We start from the raw sequence: 16,475 nt of genomic DNA, 5'->3' as shown, positions 1-16,475 counted from the left end.
ATAATAACGCCAAATATGGTTTATGGATTTTTGTTATAGTGAATTGCCACAGCTATTTTTAACCTTAAATTTCAAATAAATTTTTACGGAGAATTAATTATATGAATTTTTTCCCTCGATGATGCATAATAAATATTTATTAATACTATATTAAAACCTTTTTTTTTTAATTATAGATAATATCATTCATATTTTTTTTTAAATTTCTTTCTCCCCCCTTTTTTTTAAATATTTGTGAGAGTAAATTTTTACCTTTGCCGAGTTATTGTCTGCTACTTTACTTTGACTGCATTTAAATTGAATTGTCTAAGACTGAGAAAGTTCGTTTCATGTTTATTTTCACTATCGTTTTAAAGCCCACCAGCGGCCGAGCGGTAAAGTCGCTGAACACTGGTAGTTCGGTCCGAGTTTCAAATCCCGCAAACGGGCCGGCTGCATGGGCATTTTTGTGGTTTTCCCCATGTGTAACGTGTATACGAGTAAGTTTCTCTTATGAAGTCCTCCACGAAGGCATACCTCCCCTTAGGCAGATAGCCCTAGTGTGCTTTGCCATAATTAAATAAACCAAATCAAAGCACAATGTTTTTAAGCAAATAGGACGTTGACAGTTTGGGTCATGTCCCAGCTTTAAAAATTGTATATATATGTATAAATTTTTACATTAATCTTCTTTTAAAGAATGTTTTAGTAAGCTAATTTTTTCTCATGTTATAGATTGTATAAAAAACATGATCTTTAATATGATTTAGATTCTTTGTAGCCGATATAAGAATCGGGTAACACTGTGGTACAGAATAAACACTGCTGGACTGTTTTATTTCTTTGCCATTTAGCAAAAAATCTTTTAATTAAAATATTTATTCTTTGGACTTTGCTTTAAACTTTATTTACAGTTAAAATGCCTAGAAAATGAAAATCTGTCTTCAACTGAAACACAGTTGATGTAATTGATATTTTTAAAAAAGATGACAAGAATGCAAAATTTATGGAAGTGTAACAATTGAAAAATCTCAATTTTCTTGTGGTGAGCACTGAAAATAAATGTAAAAAGAAAGAAGAAAATTGGGGAGAAAAATAAGCAAAAATTTGAAGGGCAATTTGGCTGTCAGAAATACCAAGGTGTTTCAAAAAGTTGAATGCTTTTGAATATACTTTCAGAATACTTCAAGGAATTTGGGTGTTCAAAGAGAAAACACTTGGAAGTGTACATTAGCAAATACTATTAATTAAGCTTGTGTTAACGGAAAAGACAAAAACGATATCATTGCAGATTAAAATTAAGAATGACTGGTTTTCGACTATATGTTTGTATAAATTTAAATTACGTTATAGAACTTCACATTATCATAAACTGAAAATCCCATGATTTCTTAGTCGAATTATTTGAATATTCAGGAATTTATCCAGTGATGTATGTGGATATGAATTTATCCAGTGATGTATGTGGATGGAAGACATTTTCACTCTTGATGAAACCAGTCTTTCCTTTCATTTCATGCCTTCAAAATGCTTAGCCTTTAAAGACTGATAAAGGCTCTGATGAAATAGATTGAATTAGTTTATTAAGTTACGGCAAAGCAGGGCTATCTCGCTAAAAGGAGCGATGCCTTCGTGAAGAATTTTCTAAGGGAAACTAGCTGGCATACACGTTATATTGAGAAAAACCACGAAAACGCCCATGCAACCAGCCCGTTCGCCGGGATTCGAACCCCGGAGTGAACTAGCAGTGTTCAGCAACTTTACCGCTCGGCTGTTTGTGGGCCTTTTATGAAATGGAAGGTGATAACTTTATTCAAAATGAATGTCAGAAATACCAAGATGTTTCGAAATTTGTATGCTTTTTAATATACTTGCAGAATGCCTGAAGAAAAAAGCAAGCCATTAAGAAGAAAAAAATAAATTTTTGTACAAAATTTAGTTTTTTTTTTTTTTTTTTTTTCTTATTATTTTTTTCTTTAAAACTTTTTAATCTTATTATATTTGATTCTTGCGATTTTAAAAATAAAATATTTGACTAAAATATTAATAACATTTTAAGAAACTAAATGTAGGATGATAAAATTGTGTAAAGCAATGAGTACAATGTTAAAGCTATTTAAAGCAATATATGTAAGTCATCCTAAATTAAAATGTTGGTTGTACATCTTTCTCATTTAATATCTTTTCTGAATGGAACATGAAAGGCGTGTTAACTGTTCTTAACTGTATTTTCTGTTTTAATGTATTCAGTTTTCAGATGCATCATAGTCTGGGACAGAAAGTAGTCTTCCGAAAAAAATGCTATTCAAATAAATAAAGTCAAATCCTGGAAAATTTATATTAATAAATATATTTAAAATGCTCAGTTCGAATGGATAAATAGAAAATTTTTAAACAGTTATCTGAAGAGACAATGCAACACAAACAATTAAAATAAAAGTCAAAAAATTTAAATATTACCTAAAATAATAACTATGACAAAAAAAATTATAAAGAAAACTGTTTGAAAAAAAAATAAATGATTTACCTTTTATTTAAACTATGCAGTTTGAATGGGTAACTAGAAATTTTTAACACTAGAATTACGGAAGGGGTCATTTTGACACAAAGTGAACTTTTTATCTCTGACAGCTCTTCTTTTTTTTCGCAAATATCTTAATATTTTCTCAACTTTTCCTAAATCATTGTGATTTACGAAATAATATAGATTTCAAGAAAATCATATTTTTATTTTAGCCCTAACAAATGATTATACCTAGAAATATGGCAGGTGCCATTTTGACCCCTTTGAGAGAAAAGAAATGTGATTACATTCCATTGTATTATCTGAACGCTGTTACTTCTGTAATTCTTCTGTATTTTTATTTGTACCTGCTAAACAAAATACAAACAAAGGAAAAGAATATGGTGGGTTTGCATAGTTTCACATCTGCCAGTCGCATGATTTGAAATATTTGCAATACTTTTCTTTGTGGAAAGAAAACAGAGAAAAAAGATTATTACAAGCTGAACGTTTGTAGATTTTTCGTAGATATTTTGTTTATTATTCATAACAAGTTTTAGTGGGAAATTTTATTCTATTTACATGAATTTATTATAGTGACGTACTAATGGTGCGAAGGAAAGGACTAACGCATGAAGAATCGTGAAACTGATGCAAGAACTATCTGATGCCGATTTCAGTTCTGAAATCGAAAATAATTCTACAAATAAAGATGGAGATGAAACATCTTTGTGATTCTGAATTTATTATAGAGAGTAATCAGGCAATATCATCCTCTAGCTCAAGTACAAATGGATTTGTTTCCACGAGTTCAAATTCTGCCGTACCTAAGAATGCCAAAGCGGGAACTAGTAGACGCTCAAACGGGAATATGAAATTCAAAGTAATTCAGACTAACACTTGTAAAGAAATTACTAGTGATGGAACTGTATGGAAAGTAGAAAATACTTCTGGTCGGCGACCCTTGCAAAATATCTTGCGAGAAAATGCAGGACCGACATCCTATGCTAAACGTCACATTTGTTCTGGTAAAGCTCTTAGCGCGTGGAAATTAATAATAAATGAAAACATCTTACACATCATAAAGGAGTGTACTGATGCTGAAGCGAAGCGTAAACTTCGCAATGACTCTCACTATTTTATTAGCAGAACTGGAAGCATTCACAGCGTTGCTGTACATAAGGGGAGCATTAGCCGCCAAGGGCTTACCAATTCTTAGTTACCAAAGTTTTTTCATGAAACTATGAGTAGAGATATGTTTCTGGAAATTATGAAATTTCTTCATTTTGATAATAAACTAACAAGGTCTTCACGTTTGCAGTGTGATAAACATGCACTAATATCCGAGGTATGGAATACTTTTATAGAAAACTGCTTTGCTACAAACCATATGAAAACATTACGATTGATGATCAGTTATTCCCTACAAAAACAAGATGCCGTTTTTTGCAGTATGTGCCTAACAAGCCCGATAAATTTGAAATAAAATTTTGGCTAGCAGTAGACGTTAGGACAAAATACTTATTAAACGGATTTCCATATTTAGGAAAAGATGAAATGAGACCAAGTAATCAAAGTTTAGGAGAGAACGTAGTAAATCGTTTAGTTGATCCTTGCAAAAATACTGGCCGAAATATAACTACAGACAGTTTCTTTACATCAGTAAAATTTGCGAAATCCCTAAAATCAAAAGGATTGAATCATGTTGGAACAGTAAATCACGCAAAAAGAGAAATTCCCTCTAGTTTAAAAAATGTATGAAACGAACCTTTTTCTTCAGTTGTGATGAAACACGACTATATAACACTTACATTATATCAAGGTAAAAGGAACAAAAATGTAATTTTGTTAAGTACACTCCATTTATCAGTTGAATTTGAATCTAATGAAAAGAAGGTTCCTGACAGTTTTACCATTCTACAAAATTCGGGGTAGATGTTTTGGATCAAATGGCAAGAATGAAAGCACCATCACGCCATTGGCCAGTACATGTATTCTACAATATTTTGGACTTAGCAGGCATAAATGCGTGGATTCTGTATAAGGAAGTTACAAAAAAAAAAAAAAAAATATCAGCAGAAGGGATTTTCTATTGCATTTGACAGAAGAATCATAAGAAGGATATATATCTAGTAAAAACAAAGTTGTTCTCTCTTCATGTGGATTTGTGGATGGACAAGATTCAATAGAATCGAAAAAGGAAGAAATGACAAGTAAGGAAATGCAAAGGTAACAAAACTTCTAATATTTGCGACAACTGTAATAAATATGTATGCTGATATTGTACACAAAAAAATCAGAAAGATAAGCGTGTGTGCTAATTGCTGCGCTGAATAATATATTATCTGTAAATAAAATATTTCTATGTACTCTTTATAGCAAAAAGTTCATTTTAAAATACTTTAATATTTGGATTAAAAACCACTTTTTTTGGAAAAATTTGCATAAATATTTATACATTTTATTTTCTGTGTTTCTGAAATGTAAGCTATCAAAAATGAAAAAATATGTTTTTCGATGGAAATACTTAAATGCTTGTTCATTATTTGACTACATACCTGCAAAGTCTCTATATTCTTTAAAATAAACTGTAGTTGTCATAATTTGCGTTAATTTCTTTTTCACAAATATATTATTTCATATAGAGAAATATGCAGATATCTTATCAAGGGGTCAAAATGACACCCGCCGTAATTCTAGGTATACGAAGATTCAGTAAGTCTAGTGTTAAAACAGTTTTTCAAAAGAAACCACGAAACTTAAACAATTAAAATGAAATCCGAAAAAGAAAGAATTACTTAAAATAATAACAATTATAATTAAAAATATAATCAAAGAACATTATTTGCAAAAAGGAACAATTGTGATTTTTGTACGCTCACAGAAAAGGAAACAGGTTGCAATATATTAAGAAGTTCACTAAGTGATTTATTTTTTGCGCAAACTGAAAAAGAAAAAAAAAAAAGCGCCAGAATAAATTTGTGAATTTATCCGTAAATTTCGTACCAAATTTTACAAAATTTCATATTTCGGCATAATTTGAGTCGTAGAATCGAAATATGGAAAAAAATTGGCATGTTATTTCAGAAAAGGTCTGATATCGTGTCAAAAAAACTGTTTTAGAAAAGAGGTATATACAAATACTTGGAATAAAACATCCTGTTAACATGACCACTTCTTACACAGCTTTAACGCATTACGCCAAGTTCAAATACGGTTTGGGGCTGATTCTGCACTAATTACATTAAAAATTCATGCATTTCAGTACCTTAACAATGGTCTCAAACTGACTGTCTGAGCACCGCTTGCGGTTCTCGTAATATATATCGTAAGTCGCACTTTTGAGATATGAAGAACGCAATTTGAATTTCGTCAATCGGCCCAGTAGAACAGAAGACATAGAACTGCCCCCATGTCCCCCCCCGTCCACTGTGTAAAAATGAAAGGACAATGAACTATCATTTTCCTGTAATAAGGCTGGTGCATTCACTAGAACTCATGATATCTTTTACTTTGGGGATATCTGAAGAAATTTGTGTTCAATAAACTTTTAACAAAGATGAAATCTAGCTGCATGCATTATATTCGCAGTATTTGAACCAAATACAGTAAAAGGTCCAAGATCTGGACGTCCAATATCCGGACCTCAAAGCTACAAGCTTTTTTTTAATGCTTTACACATGCACATTTGATTTTTCCTCCTATAATAAAACATGTGGAGAGTCCTTATTCTTAATTTCACTTAGGCACTAAAGCACAAAATAAAATACCTCATTATTGAAAAAGCAATCATTTAAGCATGATTTTGTGAGAACAATAATTTGGCTCTGTAGCTGTGCTTGTTATACATCTCAAACCAAACATTCTACATAGGAATATTGTTGATTTTATATCCCTGACACTGACTTGGTGAATCATTATTTATTATATTTTGCTTTTGTTAGTGATGGCTAATTGAATTTTTGAACTTTATTAACAGAAAAAGTAAAGAGAACTTACTTATGTCTTATTGTTTACATGACAACTTTTAGAATGACAAAAATAATAGTGATTCCAGATGCATAGAACTTATTAAAAACAATAAAACAATGATGCCATTGAAACTGCACATAATATCAATTAAATGCTCGATTCTCAACAGCCTCCTTTGAGCATGAAAATAGTCATTGTTCATATAGATTAACCTTTACTTGTTGACTGTTTTTACACCAATCAACTTCTTCTGGAAATGAAACTGAGGTGCTGGAAGCGCTTTTGTCAGAAAGTCTGCTCGTTGTTCATTACTTCTGACATAGCCTAATTGAAAACGTCTCTTTGAGAACTCATCTTGCACAAACTTGTACCTTTGGTCAATGTACTTTGTGCGTCCATGGAACATTGTATTTTTGATGTACTTGATAGTACTCTGATTATCAATTTGTAGAATAGGCAATGAGACAATATTATCTATCTCATTGAACAAGCTCTTCAACCATATCAGGTCTTTCATAGCATCATCAGCTGCTACCATGAACTCTGCCTCTGTCATCGAATTGGATATGGCGTCCTGTATCTTGCTTCGCCAAGTAATTGCACCTCCACCATAGAAAGAAATAACACCTGTTCGAGACCTGCGTGTTTCTGCGTGTTTCTTCTAAACAACCTCAAACTTCTATCATCTTCATTATTGTACACAATGTCATGTCCTATGGTATTGCGAATGTACCTTAATGTTGTCTGTATGATTTCCCAATCAATCTCTAGGATTGTTCAGCTTTCGAGAGATCAAACTCACTGCGTAAGCAATATCCAGTCGAGTCCCCATTGCTAAATACAGCAAACTGCCAACTACTGATCGGTATGGAATTTGACTACTGAGAGGCTTCGCCTCCTTGATCTTGATCATGCCGTCGTCATTTGGTTGACCATAGTGGACTTTGAGACTCAACTTCTTTACTGGGATATGTGATGTCTTAGCATCTCCATATTGCTCTAATATCTTTTTTTGTTAAATGCTTCTTGGTGTAGGAAGAGTGAACCGTCTTTCAAATGTTCAACTTGTAGACCAAGGAAACAATTTAACGTTGTTACTCGAATGTTAAAATGTTGCTTGAGCTTGTCCATGAATGTGAAGAATGCTGCTTTGTCCTGAACAGCAACAATGCCATCATCAACGTAAATTGCCATCAGCATCTTATGTCCATACTCATTTCATATGCACAGGCAGTTGTCGGATTTACTTTGGATCATGCCATGTTCCTTTAGCACGTCAGTAAACTTGGCATTTCAACATTGTCCAGCTTGTTTCAAGCCATATAAAGGTCGAAGCATCTTGCATACACACTTACTTCCGTCGTTATAGCCTATGGGTTGATGCTTGTAGATCTCCTCAGTTAGGTCACCGTAAAGGAATGCCATCTCCACGTCAATTTGATATAAGTTGAGATTCTCCTTGGCTGTCGTTGCAATTAGAGCTCGAATAGTATCATAGTGACACACCGGGCTAAATCTGTCTTCGTAGTCAATATTCACTGTCTGGGTGTACCCTTTTGCTACTAAACAGGCCTTGAATCTCTTGATTGAGCCATGCGGATTTGTCTTCACTCTGTAAACCCAACGATTGTCGAGGATTTTATGTCCGTTAAGTGGCTAAACAAGTTGCCATGTCCCATGTTTGGCATGCGAAGCCATTTCTTCGGCCATGGCTCATTTCCAATCGGCGTATTCAGGTGACTTCGTTGCTTCGTCATATATTTTAGGCTCTTCTAACTTCAGAATGCTGTTATACACGTCGTAGTCATTAAATCTGACAGACTGTTGGATAGTTGAACGGTCTTGCAATGTATGCACTGTGATCTGTGGTGTTTCATCTTCATCAGTGCACAGGTCACCAGCCTCTGTGTGTCTGCATCATCGTGTGCATCTTCCAAAATAAGCTTCATACCGCTTGATAGACCACTGTTAGATGCTAATTTTGAAGTTTGGGAAGTAGGGCCGATTTGCTGTTCATTGAACACTACATTGGCACTTCTTATCGTATCATTCCTTGATGGTATGAAAATGCGATACCCATCGTCATCACAGTAACCAACCAAATAGCCCTTTATAGCCTTGTCATCTTCTAATTTACCTCTGTTGACATTTGGTACATGTACAAATGCAGCTGATCCAAAAAATTGAATTCTGTTGATTGCCGGCTTGCGTCCAAACCATTCCTGAAACGGAGTCTTACTTGGTCCAGTTTGATTGAGAACGTAGACAGCTGTAGATGCTGCTTCTGCCCATAGGAAATGTGGTAGGCCTGAATCCTTGAAAATAGTGCGAACTGCATTCATTATTGTAAGATTCTCTCTTTGAACCAATCCGTTTTGTTCTGGTGTACATGGCATAGTGGTTCGCAGCTTGATGCCTGCATCATCAGTCAGTTTCACCAATTTATCATTGTCAAATTCACGACCACCATCTGTGACCAGTTCTTTTACATTTATACCATCTTTGTTGGTCCGAACAAGAAACTGCTTGATTTTATCCACAGCCTCGTCTTTATGTCTCAGAAATTCTACATGTCGAAACTTAGAGTAACTGTTCTTCATCGCTAACATGTACTTCTTTCCACCTCTTGATAAGACTGGCAAGTCGAGTAAGTGTGCATGTATTATCTCACCAGACTTTTGTGTTTTGAATCGTTTTGTTTTAAATGTTCGTCGACTTTGTTTACCATAAACACATGGCTCACAAAATAGTCCATCATTGATAAAATCTATACCATTTTGATGCAAATACTGTTTCACGTACTGTATTCCTTGATGCCCAAGTCATCGATGCCAAAGTGATAATGGCAATTTTGTTGTCATCTTCATGGCCGTCTCAGAAAAAGGAGTTGTCAACCAAGTAGGCTGCAGCAGCAGCAGAACCCCCTTGTGGCTTGACTGGTTTTGCACGTAGTTTAAAGAGTCCATTTGATGAACATGGGCCTTCTAAAAGTGGTGACCAGACAAAAGCCCACTGTACGAAAGCGCACGCGACAAAAGCCCACAAAAAAGACCCCACTGGGATAATTGCCCACACGACTAATACCCACACCAATGAAAGCGCACATTGATAAAAGCCCATGTTGCTAAAAACCCCCGTAGATATAAGCCCACGCTGATAAAAGCCTACACTAATAAAAGCGCACATAATCAAAAGGGACTCATGCTTTTTTAATTATTTTTATATATTTATAATTTTAATTATAATAAATGGAGTATTCAGATCTGAATTCTAATGTCTCAAATATATCTGTTTGTTATTTTATCACTACTTTATTTGTTTAATTTATTAGGTTGAAAGCAAACTTTCTGCTCTCTGATTAAGTGATTAGCTATAACGTTTTGATGATAAATCTGAAATTGCATTTTATTATTTATTTACTTATTTAACTTTGGTATGTGTATGTGAAAATGAAAAATATCATTGTGGAGTTTCTCGCATGCTATTTTTAAGGTAATATGGTTGAGATTAAGTATAATTATGTTTCATTATTAAAACTATTAACTTTTTAATTAAAAACACTTGAATTTTATTTTATTTCTTTTTAGTTTTTCCTTTAGTTCCTTTTTAGTTCAGGAATATTAAAAGAGAATTAAAATTACTATTAAAGAATATAAAAGCACAATGAAAACTTTGCTAAGGGATATTTTGTTCTTTACTTTAGACTGAGCTTATTATCAAAGTTTAAACATATTTCTCATTGAAAGCTGTTTTGAATGTAACAATTATAATTTGGCGATTTTCTAGAGATATTTTCTTTTAGATTTCTGAATAAATTAAAACTGTCAGCTGACACCCTGTCAGAAAATGAATTCCAAATGTAACCTTTTAATCTTTCAACTACAACAATTTGGAATAATGTTTTTAATTTTCATTTTATTTATTTATTTTTTGGGGGGGGATGGAACAACTCTTAGAAGTCGACATATCTACAAATTTAAGTACAATCACCTCAAACTATAGTAATAAATATGTAGCATTTTATTAGAGATTGTGAAGATGGCAGAGAACAATGTATATAATAACATCTAATAAAATTTTGTAACTACATAAATATATATATATAGTCATCAGGTCCAAAGTTCATCGTTTTTAGATTCTAAGTATACATATTATATAAATTCATCATTCATTAATAGCATTATGTATAGTAATAGAAAATTAGTATTAATATTTCAAATTGTAATTTTTTAATAATTTGACTTGCATTTGCTGTATATTTGTTCAAGACGTATGGATATCAGTTATATAACATGGAAAATACACAGAAAGCAGCAAATCTTATATAACAGCTGATTGTGAAAGAAAAATTACAGTGCTTTTAATTACAGTTATAGTGCTTTAAGTCTCCCTATTGTAAATAGCAGTTTTCTAATCAACATTAGATTAAATTAATTCCATTATCCATTAGAAAATAATTATAGTAAATTATATCTATTGAGGACATTTCTAAGAGGTCGCCTTTTGAAAGACACCTGCATTTCTTGTGAACATAAACGAAAATTGCCATCGAATATCACATTTCTAAGACCACCATATCTTCAACCAAAATCCTTTAAAACCGTGAACCGAATAATTGTTACATTCAAAGCAGCTCTCAATGAGAAATATCTTTAAACTTTGATAATAAGCTCAGTCTAAAGTAAAGAATAAAATATCTCTTAGCCAAGTTTTCATTGTGCTTAACTGTTTTAATATTCCTAAACTAAAAAGGAACTAAAGGAAAAACTAAAAAGAAATAAACTAAAATTCAAGTGTTTTTAATTAAAAAGTTAATAGTTTTAATAATGAAATATAATTATACTTAATCTCAGTCATATTACCTTAAAAATAGCATGTGAGAAAACTCCACAATGATATTTTTCATTTTCTCATACACACACCAAAGTTAAATAAGTAAATAAATAATAAAATGCAATTTCAGATTTATCATCGAAATGTTATAGCTAATCACTTAATCAGAGAGTAGAAAGTTTGCTTTCAACCTAATAAATTAAACAAATAAAGTAGTGATAAAATATACAACTATTTGAGACATTAAAATTCAGATCTGAATACTCCATTTATTATAATTAAAATTATAAATATATAAAAAGAATTAAAAAAGCATAAATCTCTTTTGATTATGTGCGCTTTCATCAGTGTGGGCTTTTATCAGTATGGGCTTATATCTATGTGGGCTTTCATCAATGTGCGCTTTCATCGCTGTGGGTATTTGTCATGTGGGCTTTCTTTTGTGGGCTTTTGTCGCCTGCGCTTTCGTCTGGGAACCTCTAAAAGTATATTATCTGTGGTCTCCTCGTGAAAGAAACGACAAATCATATCATCTGAATCACCAAAGTTTGAGATTCCTCGCTTCATTGCCTTTGCGGCTGATAACAAATGTTTGCCAATTTCTAAGTACATCAGTGAGCTCAATAGATTTTTGTATGTTTCCAACCGTCACGCACATGTCAATGTCCCCACAGCCATATGCTGGTATTGTCTGTTTGTTACTGACTGTGATTTCTGCTTGTTTGTCAAAGTGACGGTATGTCTTGAAATAATCGGCTAAATTTGTTATGTGTGCTGTAGCTCCATCATCTTTAAGCCACACATTTCGACCACAATCATCTTGACAAGCAATTGCACTGCATTGAATATTTGCAAAGAAGGTCTCTGTTTTGCCATTTGTCGTGGTTGGCATGTCAGGAAAAACTGGGCAAAATTTACCAATGTGCCCGGATTTCTTTCAATGAAAACAGACGCCATTGAAACCTTTCACACCATCACTGGTCTTACTAAGTCTGTTCTTTGGCATTATAATGCCAAAACGATCACTATACCTTGACAACAAATATGTTGTCAAGGGTGGGATTGGCTCACCATCTGAGGTTTTTTACCACCCTTCTTCCATTTCTTTCCACTATGTTTTGCACTATAATTAGCATTTGCCACAACTTTCGTTTCTAAGCTCTTGATTTCTTTGTAGCCGCATGTTGATCTGCTCGATCAGTTTTTCAGGTGGCTTTTCTGTCTTTGGCATTGAGTCCCACTGTGATTTGAACTCGATATATTCGTCATTACGAAGAATAGATAAGATTCGCAGTGCTACCAAGTTTTGCGGCAACTTTCCTTCGCCGCTCAATTCTTGCTCACGTTGAAGATCCACCCACAGTGTATGTAAACGTGTGAGTAATTGCACGTTTATGTACACTTACATCTATTACACTTTCGTCTTTCTCAATCCGAAAAGTGAAAAACTGTTGCAGAAGATTATCCAATTTCAAGCTTGACACCTTTTCAAAATTACTTAATAACTCATTCCTTATCACTAGTGCAGAATTACCATGCATACGGATCAAATTTAACACATTCGGTGATACATTTGTGCGAATGATCACGGCAGCTTTTGCATTCGCCGTTGCATACGCTTTTGCGGCTTCCTTGTACTTGCTTATCATTTTTTCATTCGCGCCTTCTGCCGGAGCTTTTCGCTCGATAAGGGAATTATCGAAAATGCCCGCACAACCGTTGAGCACAAATAAAGAGTTTATTTCAAATTTCCAATCAGTCCAGTTGGATAAACCTTCCAATTTGGTGCACTCAACAAAATTTTTAGCTTCCATATTACGTCATCATTAACCAGGAAATATGCAGCAAAAAAAGGCTATCGGTACACTGTAGCATCTACCTACACAGTGTTCAGGTGGAAGTGTTGAAATCAAAAATGAAAGTAAAAAAAATACATGATTCAAATAAGTCAACATAGCCATCGTTAATTTATTTGTGCAGTTAAACATCGCTAAAACCCATAACCTGTTATAAAATTAACAAATAGAGTGATGGCTAATTGAATTTTTGAACTTTATTAACAAAAAAAGTAAAGAGAACTTACTTACGTCTTATTGTTCACATGACAATTTTTAGAATGACAAAAATAATAGTGATGCCAAATGCATAAAACATAATAAAAACAATGATGCCATTGAAACTGCACATAATATCAATTACATGCTCGATTCTCAACAGCTTTCATCATTGCTTGTTTATCAATACTGTGTGGAGCATCGCTAGATCATGGGAGGATGTGCTCCAGATACTTAAAAAATTCTTGGCATAATTTATGGCCAGCTACCATATTTCATGGTGAGGATGATGAAGATGATATTTGCGAATTTGAAGGTTTTTGGATATTGCAAACCAAAGGCAAAATTTTCCAGTTAATGGATTTTGTAAAGAAATGGGAGAAGCGGTAATAAATGAAGATGATATAACACATATAAGAGAAGTTTTTCATTCCGATGATGATGCCTCAATCATCAATCAGTTAAGTGAGTGCAAAATCTGTAGCATGGTTCTAGATCCAGAAAATAACGCTATCGATAGTGAAGAAAGTGACAGATAGGTTATTGTAAATGAAAAAATTTCAATTGACAAGTCTGGACACAACAATTACAGGACTTGAACAGTGGAACTTTATAACTGAACAAGAAATTATATCTGTTTGTAGAATTAAAGAGAAGTATTAGCACAAAATATGAAGCAATTTAAACAACTTACATTGAAATAAATGTTTAATAAACTAAACAAATAAATAAAAAGCCTTTTTTTTTTTTTCTTTAATTTTGATACCCTTTAGATCATAAATGCTCTTTATTTCATAAATCACTATTTCACATTTTTAATTGTATAATTTCTGCATGCCATCTTACTGGATTTAAATTGATGATCTAATATCTGGAATTGCCAAAGTCCCGACGAGTCCGGATCTCGGACTTTGTACTGCGCTTGTTTCTTGTATGACCACATTATTTTGAAATTATAACTTTTATCAGGAAATGAAAAACATATTAAGCATTTCTTATGTCATTTTTACATTGCTTTTCATTATAATAAATCATCAGTAATACCCCTAGCAGCAAGGTTTCAAATTTTTACCAAACCATATTCCATTACATTACGAGTATTATGAAACATTTTTTGTTATTCTGACCAGTAATTTTCTTCTTTTGAACCATTCTGAAATGTGAATTTTAATTGTGATCTACATGTATCTGAGCAAAATAATTGCTAATAATTCCCAGCAAAGAATTCAAAAAACTCATTATAATTAAGATCAGAAATGAATATTCCAAGTTACTGTACATTTTCCGTCTTTGTATTACAACTTATGATTGGGAATGTTTTAAACATAAATTTGTTCTTACAAGTTACATTACTTCTTTGGAGAGGGGGGGGGGTAGATTTCTAAAAATTAATTAAATGTGCAATAATAAAAGAACAGAAAAAGAAAGCTTGTCTTTGATTGCCAATCTCCTACCTTTATAGGTTATTGAAATGTATGGATGAGATACTGACTCATATTCTTATCAGTTGTAACCAGAGCATATCATGTGCACACCTCATTCTGAACTTCCTTATAAATGTGTGTGTATATAAAGATTTTGCATCACAATTAATTCATAAAAGTGGTAAGTATTGCTTTGAAAACTATGTCTGTAATTGAACTGTGAAACATGGATCTTTTATTTATTGTAGTGATAACTCTGATTTACTGTAGACTGATATGCTAACCCCTACATCACAAAGGTACATGAAAAGAATGCCTTAATTCCTTATATGTGTTTTATTCTTACAGATGTAATTTCTACAAATTTAATCCACTATTTTGTGTTCTATTGAACACTGTAGCTGAGTAGATTTTAAGGATTTCCATTTATTGCTAACATAATAATAGATTCATTAGTCTGTGGTCTGTGGAATGCTGGTGTTCAGTGAAGCCCTTTTCTGTGAAAAAAACTGTTCTGTGTTCATATTCTGTGAAACAAAAATCAAATACAGTACAAAGTCCGTAATCCGAACGTCTATTATCCGGAATGATCTATAACCGGATCTCAAAGCCACAAACTTATGCATGCGCATAAAGCCAGTAAAGCATTTACACATGTGAGCTTCCGCTAATGAAGAAAGTGACAGAGAGGTTATTGAAAACGAAAAAATTTCGATTGACAAGTTAGTCGGTATTCTCGACACAGCAATTACAGGATTTAAACAGTGGAACTTTGTAACTGAACAAGAAATTATGTCTGTTTATAGAAGAGAGAATTAAAGAGAAAGTATTACCACAAAAGATGAAGCAACTTAAATAATTTACATTGAAAGAAATGTTTAATAAAATAAACAAATAAATATTAAGCTTTTTTTTTTTGTAAATTTTGATACCCTTTAGATCATAATTGCTCTTTATTTCATAAATTACGATTTCATATTTTTAATTGTATAATTTCTGCATGCCATCTTACCAGATTTAAATTGATGATCTATAATCCGGAATCGCCGAAGTCCCGACGAGTCCGGATTATGGACTTTGTACTGTATGCAATTAAAAATTGTTGCAAAAGAAAAATTAATACAATATCAAATAATTTTTATGAGATTGTAATCAACAAGCATAAAAAGCAATTAAACTTTTTAATTTTGTATGTGGTATCTGCTATGAAAAATGATGATGTGTACTAGACCGAGATATACAACGAAACTAGGCTACCTAGGTGAGTTATGTCACAAAGATTATCAAAGTATGGATCCATTTACTGATATCCAAGAGTGAGGCTGTAGGTTGATCATCATAATAAAAATGTTGGACATAAGGAATGTGAAAACAAAAGTAAAAAAGCTCAATAAAGAAACGATTTTTAAAAGAAAAGTATTGTATGAAAGAGCTGAAAGCGCAATAATCGATTCTGAACTTGAAGTTAGCAGTGCTGTGGATTTCCACTGAACAAACAGAACATTCTCTCCACCAGTAACCCAGTTTTGATTTCTACATGAATTTACATCTGCAGTTCACAGTTGAATTCCGAGCACTGAAAGTGGTTTATTTCGCTACTTTTCAGTAGTGTTATAGATTCAGTTTTTCAATTAAATAAATTTATGTAAGTCTTGCATCATATTATCAGTTAATTTCATACATTTTATTATACATAATGGATAATTTCAT

At 32.8% G+C, this 16,475-nt stretch overlaps 1 protein-coding gene across 9 annotated transcripts in view; it reads left to right on the top strand.

Annotated features, from left to right (window-relative positions):
• The window catches only part of LOC118199303 (uncharacterized), a 123,590-nt gene that overhangs the window by 85,071 nt on the left and 22,044 nt on the right, over nt 1-16,475 (top strand). For all 9 annotated transcript variants that reach the window (XM_085822326.1, XM_085822325.1, XM_085822321.1 and 6 more), the window contains one exon: nt 14,804-14,946. In XM_085822326.1, coding sequence (XP_085678452.1) covers nt 14,804-14,946 — 143 coding nt within the window. The remainder of the gene's footprint in view (nt 1-14,803; nt 14,947-16,475) is intronic.

The sequence above is a fragment of the Stegodyphus dumicola genome, chromosome 8, assembly GCF_044657685.1.
Source record: "Stegodyphus dumicola isolate Sdum_Otavi_A_Nest chromosome 8, ASM4465768v1".
NCBI lineage: Eukaryota > Metazoa > Arthropoda > Arachnida > Araneae > Eresidae > Stegodyphus > Stegodyphus dumicola.
This window is presented reverse-complemented; position numbering and strand designations above follow the sequence as displayed.